This window comes from Perca fluviatilis, chromosome 1 (genome assembly GCF_010015445.1).
Source record: "Perca fluviatilis chromosome 1, GENO_Pfluv_1.0, whole genome shotgun sequence".
In the NCBI taxonomy this organism is placed as follows: Eukaryota; Metazoa; Chordata; class Actinopteri; order Perciformes; family Percidae; genus Perca; species Perca fluviatilis.
Genome location: NC_053112.1, coordinates 35,078,628 through 35,094,974, shown reverse-complemented (window position 1 = coordinate 35,094,974; position 16,347 = coordinate 35,078,628). Strand labels below are relative to the sequence as shown.

Here is a 16,347-nt window from a genome sequence, read left to right as displayed (position 1 = left end):
TGTGGTTCTGAAACAATTAGTTGATTAATGGATTAGTGTTGGCTGTTTTCTATTTTATATCATAGTAAATTGAATATATTAACTTACGATGGGCATTGTTAGAGAATGATCATAATAACGAGCTTTGCATCAAACCTTAAAAGCAAGTTTCTATGTAAGCTTCAGACTAAATTTTCTTAACACATGGGGTAGAGCCTTTAGGGGTAGGTAGTCTAATATATTGGTAATTATAGAAAAACTAAACTCATCAATAGAGAGGGATTTCTTGACATTTTCCAGCCACTACAAACGCTGTAATTATTTCATAGCCTTAAGGTAAGGCTTACTCTAAGCCAACTGGAGCTTGTAGTGCAAATTACCTAATGCAATGTGAGGTTCTGATGCTATATTTTAGCTCAAGGCTTTCTCCTTATGAAACTAATCTGCAAAGGGAACAAGCTAGAACAAGCAAAGCACAGGGCAAACCTTTGGAAATGTTTTATGGGTTGGACCGAGTGCTGCCAGCCTCACCAGATCTCCTGGGGACTGGGAAAGGTGTGGTGGTAAAATGTTGCCAAAACCCCTGGCATTGGTCTCCCTCAGACTACTGACACGCAACACCACATAACTGAGAGATGTCTGTTATGTTTACATGTAGGCCATAGCAATGTCTCACTGAAGTCCACAAAAACAGAACTGTTTTTTGCTTTCCGAAATAAAGGATGAGTATTATCTGGTAACACAACAGGAGGTCGTACTCTATGTGAGGTGTAGAGTCAAGTCCAGAGAGGGGTAAACCAATCTGTTTAATCTATTTAAATCCACTGTGACAAAATGCCCCTGAAACTTGGCAGCAAGGAGGGCCAAGACATTTGGGCAAATGGCTTCTCCGGGTGGTGTTGTGGCTTGGGCGGTACACTAACTCAAAGGATCCTGTTTGCAGTTTAGTGTCTAGGTCCTCCTGGCAGATCCATTAGTCTTGGCTGATGAAACAAGGAAAAAAAGGGTATCCCCCCCACCCCTCTCCTGTCACTGTGGAGTGAAAGGGTAGTTGCTTAAATTTACAATTCATTCTCTGAGATGATATCAGAAAGTGAGGGAGAAAACGTGTATGATTAACATCAAGTATTTGTTTGGGCGCTGTGCCTTCATTAAATAGTAGACAATAGAGAGCTAAAAGAAAATGGATGGAGAAAGGGAGAGATTACATGCAACAAAGGCAGTGGAAACGACAAGTGTTAACTTCCTTGAAGGCGGGTACTCTGTTGAAGTTTAAAACTATCTGGACCTGCCCAGAGCCACTCTGGATCTGCCATAACCAATCGCTAACGTTTGGTCGTGACGTATGTCATGCCCATGTGCAACAAGAGGGGAGACCGACAACTATTGGCTTATATTTAGCATTAGAATTGCTAGCATTAGCCTTAGCCAACTCCTTCACCACTAACGGAGCGAGCTGGAAAATCTAACTTTTCCCGAACCCCGTGGGGAGGAGGGCCACAACATCATGGCCACCAACACAACTCAGCAAATATTGTTCTTGATTGGGCTTTAACTTCTGGATATTTGGCAGCGTTGCCACAACGGACCGAATGTCTTCGCTCCCATCTTTCTAGCGCATGTCCTCAACGTCATCGTTCTCAGCCACTCCCTCTGTTCACTGATTGGACCGCCATATATTTGGCCGGAGAAAACCCAAGAATATACAGCAAACCCAGACGGAGTACTGAAGGGAAATGAAAATTGAGCGGAAGTACGTAGGAGGGCGGAGCCAGGCTACACCCACTAGTGTCCATTAGAGCTGGGCAATATATCGATATTATATCAATATTGTGATATGAGACTAGATATCGTCTTAGATTTTGGATATCGTAGTATCGTAATATGGCATAAGTGTTGTCTTTCCCTGGTTTTAAAGGCTGCATTACAGTAAAGTGATGTCATTTTCTGAAATTACCAGACTGTTGTAGCTGTTCTATTATTTGCCTTTACCCACTTAGTCATTATATCCACATATGATTATTTATCATATTTATCAAAAATCTCATTGTGTAAATATTTTGTGAAAGCACCAATACTCAACACTACAATATCGTTGAGGTATCGTGATATTTGATTTTCTCCATATCGCCCAGCCCTAGTGTCCATGCTTACTTTCCTTGTAAAATAAGTCAAGCCTTACAGTAAAGGTCATAATCCAGAACAAACTTGTGATTGAACTTGTGAGTAAACAAACAGACTTGTAAAAATTTATATTTGAAACAAAAAGACCTAATCCAAAAGGGATATGAGGCCCTGTCAAACAATCACCTGTACTTCATTATGCATAAGATTGACCATAAAGGGACTATTTAGATAGGTAAATCACATTTTTTACTTATCAATCAAAGAAAAGACAATTAAACATGCCTTTAGAAACCTGCATCTTAACATTTTACTAGCAATTGATTTGTTCTATTTTCCCCCATCTTGTATTCCAACAGGGATCTTAAAATTAAAGTAAAATCTGACCAGAGGTGTCAAGTAACGAAGTACAAATACTTCGTTACCTTACTTAAGTAGAAATTTTGGGTATCTACTGGAGTAATTATTTTACAGCATACTTTTTACTTCTACTCCTTACATTTTCACGCAATTATCTGTATTTTCTACTCCTAACATTTTAAAAATAGCCTCGTTACTCCTATTTCAGTTCGGCTTGTTTTCATTCCGGATTGTCATCGTTCAAAAACACACACACACACACAAAAAAAATCTATCCAGATAAATCGCGCCATCCAGATAGAGTGAATTTGATTGTGGTTGGATGAGAAGTATAAACATATACCATTCCAACACCCTATTGGTTTGGTTTGCAGCGATCCATCGCACCTGCACAGACCCGTGCTAATGCAGCACCGGTGCCTTAAACGACCGTTATCTACCGGACCGAATAGCAATGCAGATTTCGGTGCCTTATTAGGTGTCACTTAAATGCCTGCGCTTCTCTCTGATGCTCCAAAAACGGACGTTAGAGGGAACTGAGACATCGCCGCACGGGACACTAGTTAACACCACACTCGACAGCAGGTAACGTTAGCCTACCGTTAGCTAGCAGCTGGAGTAAACATGGTTAAAATGCTGACAGCTAAACGGTGTAAAAGTGTGTCTGTATTTCACTGGAGAGGATTGTAACACCAGACTGTAGCTGCCGTTGTCTGAAAAAACACAGACTCAGAGATGTGTCACCTTTTTCAGCCCTTCTGAGTTTGCAGGTATGATTTTAATATAACATTATAGTCATTATGGCCTTTAGAAAACTGTTTTTTGTGTGGAGGTGGGGTGGGCTAAGCTTTTGTCCTTAATAGCATTTTTTCCCCCTTACATTACTTTTACTTTTATACTTTAAGTAGTTTTGAAACCAGTACTTTTACACTTTTACTTAAGTAAAAAACTTGAGTTGATACTTCAACTTCTACAGAAGTCTTTTCAAACCCTAGTATCTGTACTTCTACTTGAGTAATGAATGTGAATACTTTTGACACCTCTGTATCTGACACAGGTCTGTGGATTTTTGCCTTTCCTCAGTCCTTGGGTTAAATTGGACCGCTTTTGATCAGGTCAGGTTTCAAATATTATTTTATGCATGTAGGGTTTGTTTACAAGATGAATCAATCGCAATTTTGTTCTGAATCAAGACATTTTTGCCTGTCCTTAGTCCTACACATATATTATTTAACTGGTCACATATGCAGAATTATTTTTTTTCCAGCTGGGACATTCCTCTCTCCAGACGCTCCATGGTTCCCATGTCCGAGGAGGAACCAGAAGTGAGAAAACTAGGACAGTGGCCCAGACGAGGCCTCTACTCCTCTCTCAGGGACGATTCCGTCCAACCCCCACCCTGGTACTACATAAATCTCACTCTACTAGATAGCAGTTCCTAAAGATACTTCTGCAAGGATACTTGGACACAGAACACACACACACACACACACACACACACACACACACACACACACACACACACACACACACACACACACACACACACACGGCACAACCACCCACGCCTGCTCATAATTTAACCAGTTTTCACTGACAATGGGTCTTCTTGACACTGTACAGTGAAACAGCTGGGTCTCGACATCCAGGGTCAATAACTTCTCACAGAGGCAAAACAACAACATCCGACTCTGAAGTTGAACTCATAATTATATCGGGTCAAGCCTGTAGACACTTAAAAACTGGTTGAAATATTCGACGTTGGAACAAGGAACAGCAGATTAATGTGTGATACCGTCTGTGTTCTGCAAATCTGCATTTGAAGAAACAATCAGGTAAAATATGAATTTCAGTCTTGCTTGGAGAGGATTAAAGGAATTCATATACTGACTAGGATGTTTAAAGAAAAAAAAAGAAAGAAAGCTGTAATTAACAGCCAAACTGTCAGTGTCTCTACATTGAAAACGTCAAAGTAAATCAGCACGAGCAGAACAGGAGGCTGCAGTAAAGCCTTGGAAGCGGGAAGGGGTTTGTGGGATATTATACGAGCTCTCACATGTGTTTGTCTTGGCATGGCCTCCGAGTGATGTCATCATCATCATCATCATGGCTGTTGCTCCACTTTTTTTGGCCCAGTAAATGACGACATATGCACATATGAACCCCTCGTGGCAAAAGTTCCTCCGAGTTCAGAAGTTGCTCATATTGCTGTAAGTGCTTTGATTAATGTTAAATGTTCACATTCAAAATGGAGCTTTCAGATGAGTCTGGTGAGCAGATGCTGTCAGGCCAGATATTGAGAAATGGGATCAAAGAAGAAAATGACTGAGGCACAATTATGAATATTCATTAAACAAAACCTTCAATGATGCATGTACCTCACTCCGAAGAGTTTCTGGTAATCAAAGTTGCATGAGAAAAATGAATTTCCCCTCAAGTCAAGGGCTAACAGGAACCCTTGACATTTCAAAACCTCACAAACGAATCTGAAAAGAGAGCCGGAAATTAAGACGTACATGTCCTTGAAGTCAGTCTTGAGAAGGCATCCACTTTCTCGCGTACAATTTCACCAAAAGCCACACGACAAAAGAAATCATTTCCCATGCAATTTCTTTACTCTGTCAAAACTTAATTGAACAATTATCTCATTTGTGCTAACAGGGGGCAAAAAGGAAATGCACCAAATGCTATGTGAATCATACAGAGACACGGCGAAATTACAAGCTGTTTCGAAACTGTCTCACTAAGGCACACATAATCACTCAAAGATGTGCAAGCCAAGATATCTTAAAGAAAATGAATTCACACACGTGATACGTGTATAGATAAGAGCGGGGGAACGATGGGGACGCGGTTTATTTGTGCCAAGCTTTCTGCTGAGTTCTCTTGAGTTATGCAAGCTGCTGGCTGTCAGTGGCTGCGTGCGTGGAAAATCAAATCCAGCTCTGCGATTGCTAAACAGAATTTTTTCAGCGGGAAGGCAAGGTTAACAAGTGAAGTGCTGCTCTACTGGTGATGCAAATACTATCGGTGTTCAGTTGATCGGCATTGTTTGTCAAATATTGTCACTGTAGTTCTCTGTATACATATTGGATGTTGCGTTATTCCAGTTCAAATAATCAAACAACTCAACTCTCATTTTTAGAAAGCTGAAAAATGCCTTCTGAATTTACTCGAGATTCTTGTTGCATTGCAGAAATGCAAACCATAACACTGCCTTTCCTCCACACGCTGACTTCTGCCAGACAAACAGCACCTCCAGGTGGTGCCAAGCCCCAGCTGATGATCAGGAGATTGGGAGAAGAGGGGAGAAACCGAGGGAGAGACTGAGGGAGACCAGAGGAGTTGGGAGGGAGGCTGGAGTAGGGGGGAGTCTTGCGGACAAAGGGGTAAGAGAAGGAGGGAGTCAAATCAAGAGAAGGGAGACAGAGAGGTGCTGAGTGAGCATGCCTCTCTGTGTATGTGAAGAATATGTTTACGCTACTAATGTGTACTCAGAGAGGGGGCGATACAAACAGGATGAAACAAACCAAATGTCAGGCAGTTCTAACATCATTTTTCACTTTTCACTCAACATACGTTAATAATACTGTTCTGTTATGGACCTACGTGTGTGGATGGCTGTCAGAGTTCAGTAAAGACATGCTTGGCACAAAAACAAGAATCCACTCACCACTTTCACTCTTCTCAATCACGTCCACCGTCTCGCCGGCCTTGAGGCTGATCTCCGAGTTCTCCTGCCTCTCGTAGTTGGCCACAGCCACGTACTGCTCCAGCACCATGGGCTCCGAGCTGTCAATCCCTGAGGGGAAGAAACAGGCTGTCAGCCACCTGCCCGCCGTGGCACCCCGCGATCGCCCCCTGCAACCAACTACACTGCTGCCGCTGTGCACCCGGTACGCCGCCATCGGCCAACCCCCGCTCCCTGCCGCTGTTTCTCCCTGACCAATCAGAACGCAAGCTCACGACTTGGCTGCATAGTCCCAAACGTCTGGCCATATAGCTGAGTCGACCCCCGGCCCACAGCAACGGACAGAGGAGCATCGGAAGGGAATCAAAACAAAAGGAGGGAACGGGATGAAGGTGTTTGCAGGGGCTGCATCTCGCGCCTAAAGTGGATCCATGGCCTGAACTTAAAACTTTTAAGATTCCAAAAAGGAAGAAGACAGAGAAGTAAGAAGAAAAGGGAGACGTAGAAGAGCGGCTAACGGTTGGAGGGGAAGACTGGGGAGCGAATGAGTGGAAGAATGGTGAAGTTTCCCTGTGGAAAATCATCAGTGCGGTTGAGAGGAAAGGCCTCCCCTCCACTGCCTTTGGGAGCCAGCCGTTGGACGGCGGGTCGGGGGGGGGAGGGGAGGGGAGGGGGGGGCACACCAATCATGGTAGTCGGCACTGCTGGCCTTAAATAGAAACATATGAGTGGACTAGAGAGAGAGAGGGAAACAGGGAAGGAGGCTGGGTCCGTGTTTATGTGAAACAAAAGAAGAAAGCATTTCAGTTGGGGTTAGGCCACTCTGTTTCTCTATCGGATGTTTAACCTCTTCAGTGCCAGCAGTGATTTCATTTACTTTTTTTTTTGTTTTCATTTACTGAGTTGACGTGGTGGATATCTGATCTGAACCTGAGTTGTAGGCCTCATTGGCATTTTTGGCTACAGAGCGATCATCAAACGAATTCCTCCTACTCCCCAAAACAGAAAATTGATATTGGGAAAATCAAAATGCTGTTATTATGAACTTTGAATGCCATTTTCTTATTTGAAATAAAGGATTCTTAGAACATTAGTGTGCGGCAGCTGCAGCATGATTAAGGTAGGTTAAGGTGAGGGATAATATTGTCAACAAGCAACTTGTCACACCCCCTTTTCAGGAGTTTGAATGCCTAGATATAACACTTGACGATCACCTAGAACTCATAGAAACGCAGTAATATTTGTAACTCCGGTTTTAACGTCTGTAACATAGATAACATCTCATGTTTCACTCGCACGGCCCGAAGCGTATGACTTGCTGGACGGAACTGTAAGCAGTGACAGGGACTTCAACACGAATGTGATTTTGCCCCGTAGTTCGGAGGCAAAGTGTCCTGCTACGTACAATCTAAGAAATAAATCCGTAAAATAACAGAAAAGGTACTGGCAGCTCACTGATTTTGCCATTTTTATGACATTTTAACTAATCGATTAATCGACAATGAAAATAATCGTTAGTTGCATTCCTACATGTAATGTTATAAAAATGAAGTATACATCATACATGAAGGGAAAAGGCATGTCAGCACCAGCAATGACACAATACAGAAATCAGGTGGAGCAAAAACACGAGCGCTGGCTAATTACTGCTGCTGAGAAGAAAGGTAAGTAGCATACTTTGTCAGCAAGTCTCTATCTTCCCACTTAGGACTGCATCCGAGACGGGGAGCTCTCTGCTGTCAGCCTCTTTGTCATTTTGTAAATGGGATTGGACCTTGAACATGAATTGTATTGAACCAGTTAAGCTGTGCACGCTACACGACACTGTCCTTCAAGATTGAAGAGAAGATCTCGCTTGCTATGACCTAAAATGAGGTCTAGTGTTCACAAGATGAGTAAATCGTAAATAATTTCTTCTCAGTGGCCTTGCAATGTGTTTATGAGATCGAAACAGGTTGCAGTGCACTCATGTATTTAGGCCTGAAAGAATCAAAAGTAAGCTTAAAACACAATTAAGCATCTCTACATGTTGTTAGTCAAATAAACAGGCAGCAAACACCGGGGAATGCTCATAAGCTTTGTTCCCCACCGGGCGAGGCTGGGCCTTCATCTCAGTCTTTCTCGTGCATTCTCCCAGGAGGCAAAATAAAGAAAAGGAACATATTGCGGAGAACGTAAGCAGCCTATGTGGAGGGGGCAATCAAAGTCAGCCTGAGGTAATAAAGCAGCACAGATCCAGCTATTTAAATGCTTTATACTGTTGTAATGGCAACCACTCCTTGTTGAGAAATACCATGAATCCTGAAGACCTGTTACATTCTGCCTTCAATATTCCCATTACCGTCATTGCACAAGATGAGGGAGTAGATTTCTCCGAGTACCTACCTTAGACCCAATCACAATGTGTGTGTACAATAACGTCCGGGTAGAAAACTCCTGCATCCCATACATACAATTTAACGGCGCTGAGCAAACAGGAACGAAGAACAACTGGGGCACGTTCAGCCCCGACAACGTTTATTTAAACTGAAACGGTGGTGCGTTGAACACCCTGCTGTGTACGCGAGCGCGCGGCCTTTTTATTACCATGAGTTTACATACACGTTGCTGGTGATTGGGTGACATCTCTGACACAGCCACCAAACGAGAGAAAACATACCTTTAAAGCTTGTTGCGCGCACGTTCCGAGAAAACATGTCGTTCAACGCGGAAACCGTAGCTAAACGGTGCACACCGTTTTGGGATTGAACGTTCCCCCAGGATAAACTCTAATCTCATTTATCTAAAATGCACAACAATTTGACTAACATTAGGTTGGAGAGCTAATTCACCTGTTGGGCCACAGACTAAAGAAAATAACACCACCCAAACTAGCAGTCAGTCCGACCGGCGGGGGGATGTCGCTGTTCCTAACGTTAGAATTGGTTTATCAAAGATGCAAAGCAACACAGGACAGAAAATAAGCAAGGCAGAAACGTCAGATAGGTCGGACCTCCGTGTTTAACTAAATATCTTCAAACGTTACAGTTACGGCTGAAAATGGAATCAATTTTTGTGGTAGCGCGACGTCACGGTGATTCGTTCTATACACTTTACACATTTTTTGATTGACTTAGTCGTTTAAAAGGGCATTTGTCTCTGTTGTTCCTAACTCGTACTGACACACTGATCGCCTCCAATGGAAGGAATCAACATATCTGTGTCTTTCAGCAATGCATCAATTACAGTTGAAAGTCTCACAGAACACGGTAAATGTTCACCAGATGGGCAAATCTGTAAATACATTTGTGTCAAAATGCGTGTTTATATGTGCAGGGGGGTAAAAAGGTTATTTCGTGGGATGTTTATTTGCAATAGCGACAATTACGATTCCACTTCTTCTCTCTTGACTTATCACTCCTATACACCCAAAGTTGAATGAGGTCACAGGGAGTGATCTTCAGCCATATTGCAGACAAATGTAAAGAACCAGACTTGACACCTCATTTCAGTCTAGGGCGCTTTGCCACATGCAAACCTAAGAACTATGTTCTGGCCCTCTGGCACTGTGCCCAGCTGCTGTTGGCCAACCAGGCCTGCAGAGATGGATGGATAGACTGCAGAGAAAGAAAGGCTGAATCTGAGCAGACGGGTGGAAGGAGGTTGATGACAGCGCATGCAAAGCAGATGTCGGGAGAAAGCTGAAGTGTGAACAGAAACAAACTGAAAAGCCCAAAAAGAGATGCAGCTGGCACGTCGCTCTCACAGTAGTGCATGCATATTCAACATGTTGACATAGACACACAAGGCTACCTGAGGCCTCTTTCCTCGGGCTGTCTGTAAAGCCGTACATCCATACTGCAGACGAAAGAGAAGGAAGGAGAGAAGCAGAGAGAGATTATTCAGTTGGACAGCATGCAGAAGCAACAGTATGGTAAAGCACACCTTTATCACATCTACTGAACACAAAAGATGAAGAGGCAGAGATCAACTGGATCCAAAGTCTGGGCAGTGTTTTCCCTATGTTGACTGCTTTAGCCTGGCAGATCAATTTAACAAAAGGGTGTCAAACTCAATTTCTCTAAGGGCCAGACTGGGAAAAAGTGACAAAAACATCGGAAAAGGCACCAAAATGTCGGAAAAGAACCGAAAGTATAGAACTGGCAAAAACATTGAAATAACCGTCAAAAACGTCAAAAAAAAACACCTTAAGCGTCGGAAAAAGCGCCAATAACGTCGGAAAAAGTGACATAAACTAGGTGGGCTAAAATTTATTGTGAACCTAAATTGATATGCGTGCCGGATCAAAGTCTGCGAGGGGCCGGATTTGGCCAGCAGGCCTTGAGTTTGACACATGTGATTGAACACTTTCAAGGTTTCAATCCACATGAACCTCTTTACATTGGCAAGAACTGGATCCACCGCAAAGCACTTAGTTACAAAGAAACTACCTCAATTTTAAAGCTGGTTTGCCTGCTACTCCCGTTATTTCCTTACAAGCAATTTAGGGCTGCACGATATGAGGAAAATGGATCCGTACCAAACAAAGATTTTTTTCTTTAGTCTGTATGATAGGATTTGTAGGCTGCAGCAACACAATACTTCATTCAGAATGGTTTGACACATATTTAGCCTAGGGGTGGTACGGTTCACAAAACCCACGGGTTCGGTTTGTATCACGGTTTTAGGGTCACGGTTTTCGGTTCAGTACGGTTCTTGTTATTTTTTCTTTTAATCTTTAACACTCCAGAATATACTTCAGCATATGATATGCATGTTGCACAAAACATTCACACAGTGGCAGTTCTATATATTGTTTTATTTCATCATAGGTACCATGAAATCCAAAATGTTCCCACACACCAGACTATAAACGACGCTGGCGCATCCTCCAGCTCCGGTCAGTCTCTCTCCCACTTGACATTTCTGCAGGTGACGTGACGTGACCTGCAGCGGCACCCCACTCCACTTGAGGAGCGGTCGGCTCGGTGTCTCTCAAAATCTGACGAAAATCTTTTAAACTGACCTTTGTCGATCTGAAATGAAGAAAGATTCAGCAACTGCATGGCCTATTTCTCGCTTAAAATGTTTTCAGAAACACGTTTCGGTGAACTATTTTAGTACAATGTGAGATCATAGACAGTATATAAGTATGAGATCGTATTCTGAACGAGCCGCCATGACAGTCTGTTTTGAAATTTGGGACCAGCCAGACCCATGTGACGCGATCGTCCAATCAGCTGCCATGGGTTGCGTTTGTCACGCCCATCCAGCTCGTCATTTCCAGTAAGTGTTTTAACATAGGTGTATAAAGTGGGCACTACGGCAGTAAGAGGTTAGTGCAGCTTAACAGTGTGGACGGGTCGAACGGCTGTATACACATGCTCCGAACCGAGACTAGCGAACCGAGCGGTTCGGGTGTTTTTTCATGAACCGTACCACCCCTAATTTAGCCTTTAACAAATATTCTCTCCCCCCCCCACCCCGCGATTTGGATATTGCACTAGTCCAGATTGAGATTTCGAAAAAATTGCGATTAATTGTTCAGCCCTAAAGCAATATAGCATTTATAAGGCTATTTTTGTAAACAGAGTCCCGTGCAGTGAGCACTCCACATAAAACGCTACATTACATCACTTCCAGCAATCATCACGGAGAACAATGGGGGGCAAAACAGCATCGCAGATCTGTTTCAACCTAATATTCTCTGGTCCAGCTCAGCTAAAAACACCAAATCCATCAGCACGTTAGCGGGTCGCTCCTAACCGAGCCTGTTTGTAACGGTTAGGCTACCGACAATGTAATCTTCACTTCACCTTTTTAACTGACGTCAGCATTTTAGATAAAACACTCGACCGTCCTGCTGTTACAGACGCGTTTCCTTGTTCATGGACTCACGGCATCAATTTAGGGGAAACTAAATGTATATTTGTCGTAGTTTCTGTTTCCCCCCCCCCCCATGAGGAATTCTAAGGAATGACAACAACACTGTTGTTGCATTCACATGATACAAGCCTTCCGTAAGCATGCAGCTGCTAGTAGCCAAGGAGGACACGGAGGATTACAAAAAACATGACGGACTCTTCAGAAGAGGTCATTATCTTCACTCGAGTTTCTGGGCGGGAAAGTCGCCGGATGACAACAATCTTCTGAACATAGCCACACTGAGTGTTTTGTGGAGCTGATAGCCTAAATTAGCTTTGTAGCAACTCTACAGCAACTGTTCCTTAATATAAAAAGGTTATGCACTAAAGCTTTAAAAAATGATTTTTCTGTCCTACCGGGGAGATCCCGTTGCAATTATAGGGGAAACACTGCTGGGCCTACTCATCTGGGGATGATCCACATGATACACAAGTGGTGGCCTGTGTTTTTAAGCTCAGTGTTTTCTTCAAGAGAATAAAGTGCATCTGAGGCCAAGTAACTGGCCAATGTTTTGGTACTGTATTACACACACCCTCAATTTAAACCCATCCCTCACTCCACCCTATGATCCCCTTTCCTCCATCTCTTCATATCTTTTTCCATTTCTTCCATCCCTCTATCTGGACCTCCTGGAATGTCTGTGATGGGCGTCAGCCACTTGTAAAGTAACTCCAGACTCCCCAACCCCCCTTCTTAAAAAAAACATCTTAGCCCCCAACCAGGAAATTAAACGCCATGACTCAGAGGAGACAGGGGCCGAGGAAGTGGGGACCAAGGCTTGGGGTGCAGCTACTTTGGTGTGTCTCAAGGAGGCCATGATTTGAAGCTTTATTTGGGACCAAAATAATAATAAAAAATGCAGTGTCTGGCTGTCATCTTGTCCTGGAAGTGAGCCAGCATTAGGGCTGCAGACAGCGAGAAACAGGCAATAACAATCAAAAGGAACGGGAACAGGGCGAGGCTACTGATAACAACAAGAATGGTCCTTTACAACACTACAAGAAATGTCCATCATCATGTACTGTACTGATTATTTGGTCTTAAAATTATCCTTTGCTTAACTTTTGCATAAATAATGAAGAACCTCACTTGTTTGAAGGCAGCCAATCTTGTTTCAAGAGCTTGTTATAAGAAAATATTTGCATCAACTTTGTTTTATGTATGTAAATCAGTAATGATCTTCACCCTGCACGCATTTCAACAAAAGAGAAATCAGAACATAAGCTTAAATATCTGCAGCTGTATATGGGCTTTTGCTGTATAAACAAGCAAAACGGGAGGTTCTCTTTCAACCAAACTCCAAACTGGATGCTCCAGGGCAATGCATTAGGGGTAGGCAGGCTAAACCCACCATAACGAAATCAGCTCACAATGCTTATTTGTGAAATACCGCAGATTGTGGATACCTATAGAAGCTGCACTGAATAGCATTAAAACTCAACGATTTGGGTTTACACTGCTTTTTCTATTCTATGTTGTGCTACATCACTCACTCCCACCCCTCTTCCCCCCCAATAACCCTTCATCTCACCATCAACCCCAGATACACAGTACAGTATGCACATTCACACCTACTCCTACCCATCTGTTTTTTTACCAGTAATAATGAAGTTCCAAACAATAGTAGTGATAGACCGGCCGGCCGATATTTGCATCTGCCGACACGTGGCTGCTGCGTTCGCCGATAGTTTTTTTCCGGCATTATTTACAGACAGGCGTCCACAGGCAGCTCTGTGTTGCTGGAGACGCTGACCATGTACTGCCCCTCCACCGCTAGCATCATGGCAGTCTTAAATTACAAATCAAGCACTTTATTTCAATGGCTACTTTTCAGGTTTACTGTTTTCTTAAATTATTTAAATGTGTTGACAAAGGACATTTTGTGATGACCTGATTATATCTGTCTTATAATATGTCAGCAAGCAATGCATCATCAAGGCTGTGTTGTAGATGTTGATGAAAGCCTTTTACCTTTGCACAGTTAACCATATGCAGTGCACCCATCCATATGATGCACATTGCACACATAATTTGGGTGATATGAAAGTAAGATGATTGCAGAAGTGACACTGATCTGTGTTTTTGTTTATTATTTTGAAAGAAATGGCAGAGCAGATTCCGAAAACAAATCCAGTGTGGCAGGGTTTACATTTTTATGATGTAAATTGTGTAAAAAAAAGCAGTATCGGCTCCAAATATCGGCTCAAGAAAATCGGCAGCCCGTATCGGTCATCGGCTAAGGCTGATGAAAAAAAAATCTGTATCGGCATCGGCACTAAAAAATCCATATCGGTCGATCCCTAAACAATAGTATTGAACGTACTGGAAGTTGGCATCAAATGCTTGGTCAAATTATTATCTGCTTGTGTATGTATTCTTTAATTAGCCGTCAACGGGTGCAGCAGCTGAGTATTTGAACTACTGAAATAATGCGAGACGTGGGCAGTGATTCCGAGGTCTGAACACTTAGCCCACCTCAAAACACGCAAATAGATGATGTTTTTGAAAAAGACCTTCCAAGTTTTAGTTTTCACTCAAATTGAAGGTTTTTTTATTTAACAAGTGCATCTCGTTTTATCCCTCCAGAGTCCATGAAACCATTCAAAACCCATGGAACATGTTCAGAGTTTAACAATCAGAAAACAGAGTGGTTCCCTAAATAATCAACTCCTCTTTTGAAGGGACCAAGTTTGTATACTTCATGATCCTGGCGGGCGCTGCCCCTGTTGTGAAGCCGACAGCTCCTCTTCGTTGACTCACGTGAGATAATAAAAGCCAAATCCCCTCTCGATATCCACCAGAGCCTCAGGAGCTTTGCTGGATTGATGTTGGCCCCACAGGGAGGGATACAGGCTGGTCCCAGGTCAGCCTGGGTCAAACCCCGCTCACTAACGCCCTACCGTGATTATTACCCACCAGGCTGCTCTCAGCGTAGCGCTCAACATCTGATTGATATTAACTCCACTCTGGTCCCTCCATGCTAACCCACTCCCCCTCCATACAAACACACACACAGATGCTTAATTCCTTTCAGGTTTGGGTGATGACGCCACAAACCAGCAGAACCAGCAGTGTTTTCTCTGTCCCTTTGCTGCTGTGGGTAATTTTCCTAGAATTCTGACCCCAAACGTCTCCATTACTCTGCAATTGAGGGCCGGGGGACGGTGAAAAATGAAGACTTTCTGTCTAGGTTTGGACCGGAGGGGCTTATTAGCCATCTATCTTGTTTTTCTGTCGACTTAGTAGATTGTGTTTTGAAAGAAAAGTTCCTGTTGCTGACATATAACCCCCACACACACACACACACACACACACACACTGAAACCTTAAAGTCAAGATACACTCCCTTATTTTGTTACAGTGCCCCCAAATCCCAAAATGGGATCTCGCTGTTGATGTTGCCAAACCTGACTGTCAACTGTGTTGAGCTGGTTTGTTCCCTCAAATTAATAATAAAACAATACTCTCAGATTGCTTCATTTGTTCCCAACCTCCTCTCTTGTGTATGGCAGCCATACCCCTGCTACTCTCTGCTCCTCACCACGGCGCTTCTCAGGTGCTGCTAGCAAATCCAGTGTTTCCTCTATGTTGATTGGCAAGTGGCGGTCCGCCACGGTTAGATTTCTCCCGTCTATCAGCAGTGATCGTGATAGAGCACGTCTGAGAATAACGCGGCTACGCGCTTCACAACGCGAGTAGGCACGCGTGCCACTCGGACAAAAGGGAGAAAGAAAAAAAGAGACCGGCTGTCCGGAGGACCCGGGTTGAGATGGCATGTGTGCATCCTTGAGAACTGTAAGTCGTATAACTTATATTGTCAGTTCATTTAAGCCTGTATTAGTCTATAGTTCTTGCACAGTTTTAGTTTCACCTTCACTTGCTAGCTAAATTGACCGTGGCTGTTGATTCAATACAACGCCCTTGCTCACGTTTGTATTTTAGGCGCATTATTTACATGCTGAAGTAGTTGCACTGCGTTAAGATACTGGAAGTGCCGGAATTCCATAACTAGCCTACTAGAACTGCCATGAGCGGTCATTTTGACCGCCAGATTCCAAACTCTATAATCTCTCATGATAAATACCCAATTGCGATATTAATGCATGTATTGTCTTAGGATATCTTTAGAACAACGTAATAACACCGACATGTACATTTTAACGATTTTATTTATACTTTTGAGTAGTGGCCTAATACGTGTTTCAGTAATTCACATCATGGCATAGTAGGCTAAACCGTGATTATTTCATACAGTCCCGTCAGTACCGAAACATATTGGGGGAAATTCA

The 16,347-nt window shown here is 43.1% G+C and overlaps 1 protein-coding gene across 7 annotated transcripts in view; it reads right to left on the bottom strand.

The window, feature by feature from the left end:
- Window positions 1–16,347, bottom strand: part of sh3pxd2aa (SH3 and PX domains 2Aa) — a 151,797-nt gene that overhangs the window by 44,528 nt on the left and 90,922 nt on the right. For 2 of the 7 annotated variants that reach the window (XM_039797176.1, XM_039797182.1), the window contains exons 7-8: window positions 9,947–9,991; window positions 6,137–6,265 (exon numbers count right to left, since the gene is read on the bottom strand). The exons of 1 other annotated variant lie outside the window; for it this stretch is intronic. In XM_039797176.1, the coding sequence (XP_039653110.1) occupies window positions 6,137–6,265; window positions 9,947–9,991 (174 nt within the window). Of the gene's footprint in view, window positions 1–4,519; window positions 4,955–6,136; window positions 6,266–9,946; window positions 9,992–10,996; window positions 11,022–16,347 lie in introns of those variants that run through there. 4 more of the 7 variants (XM_039797190.1, XM_039797199.1, XM_039797219.1 and 1 more) reach the window with 3 other exon arrangements.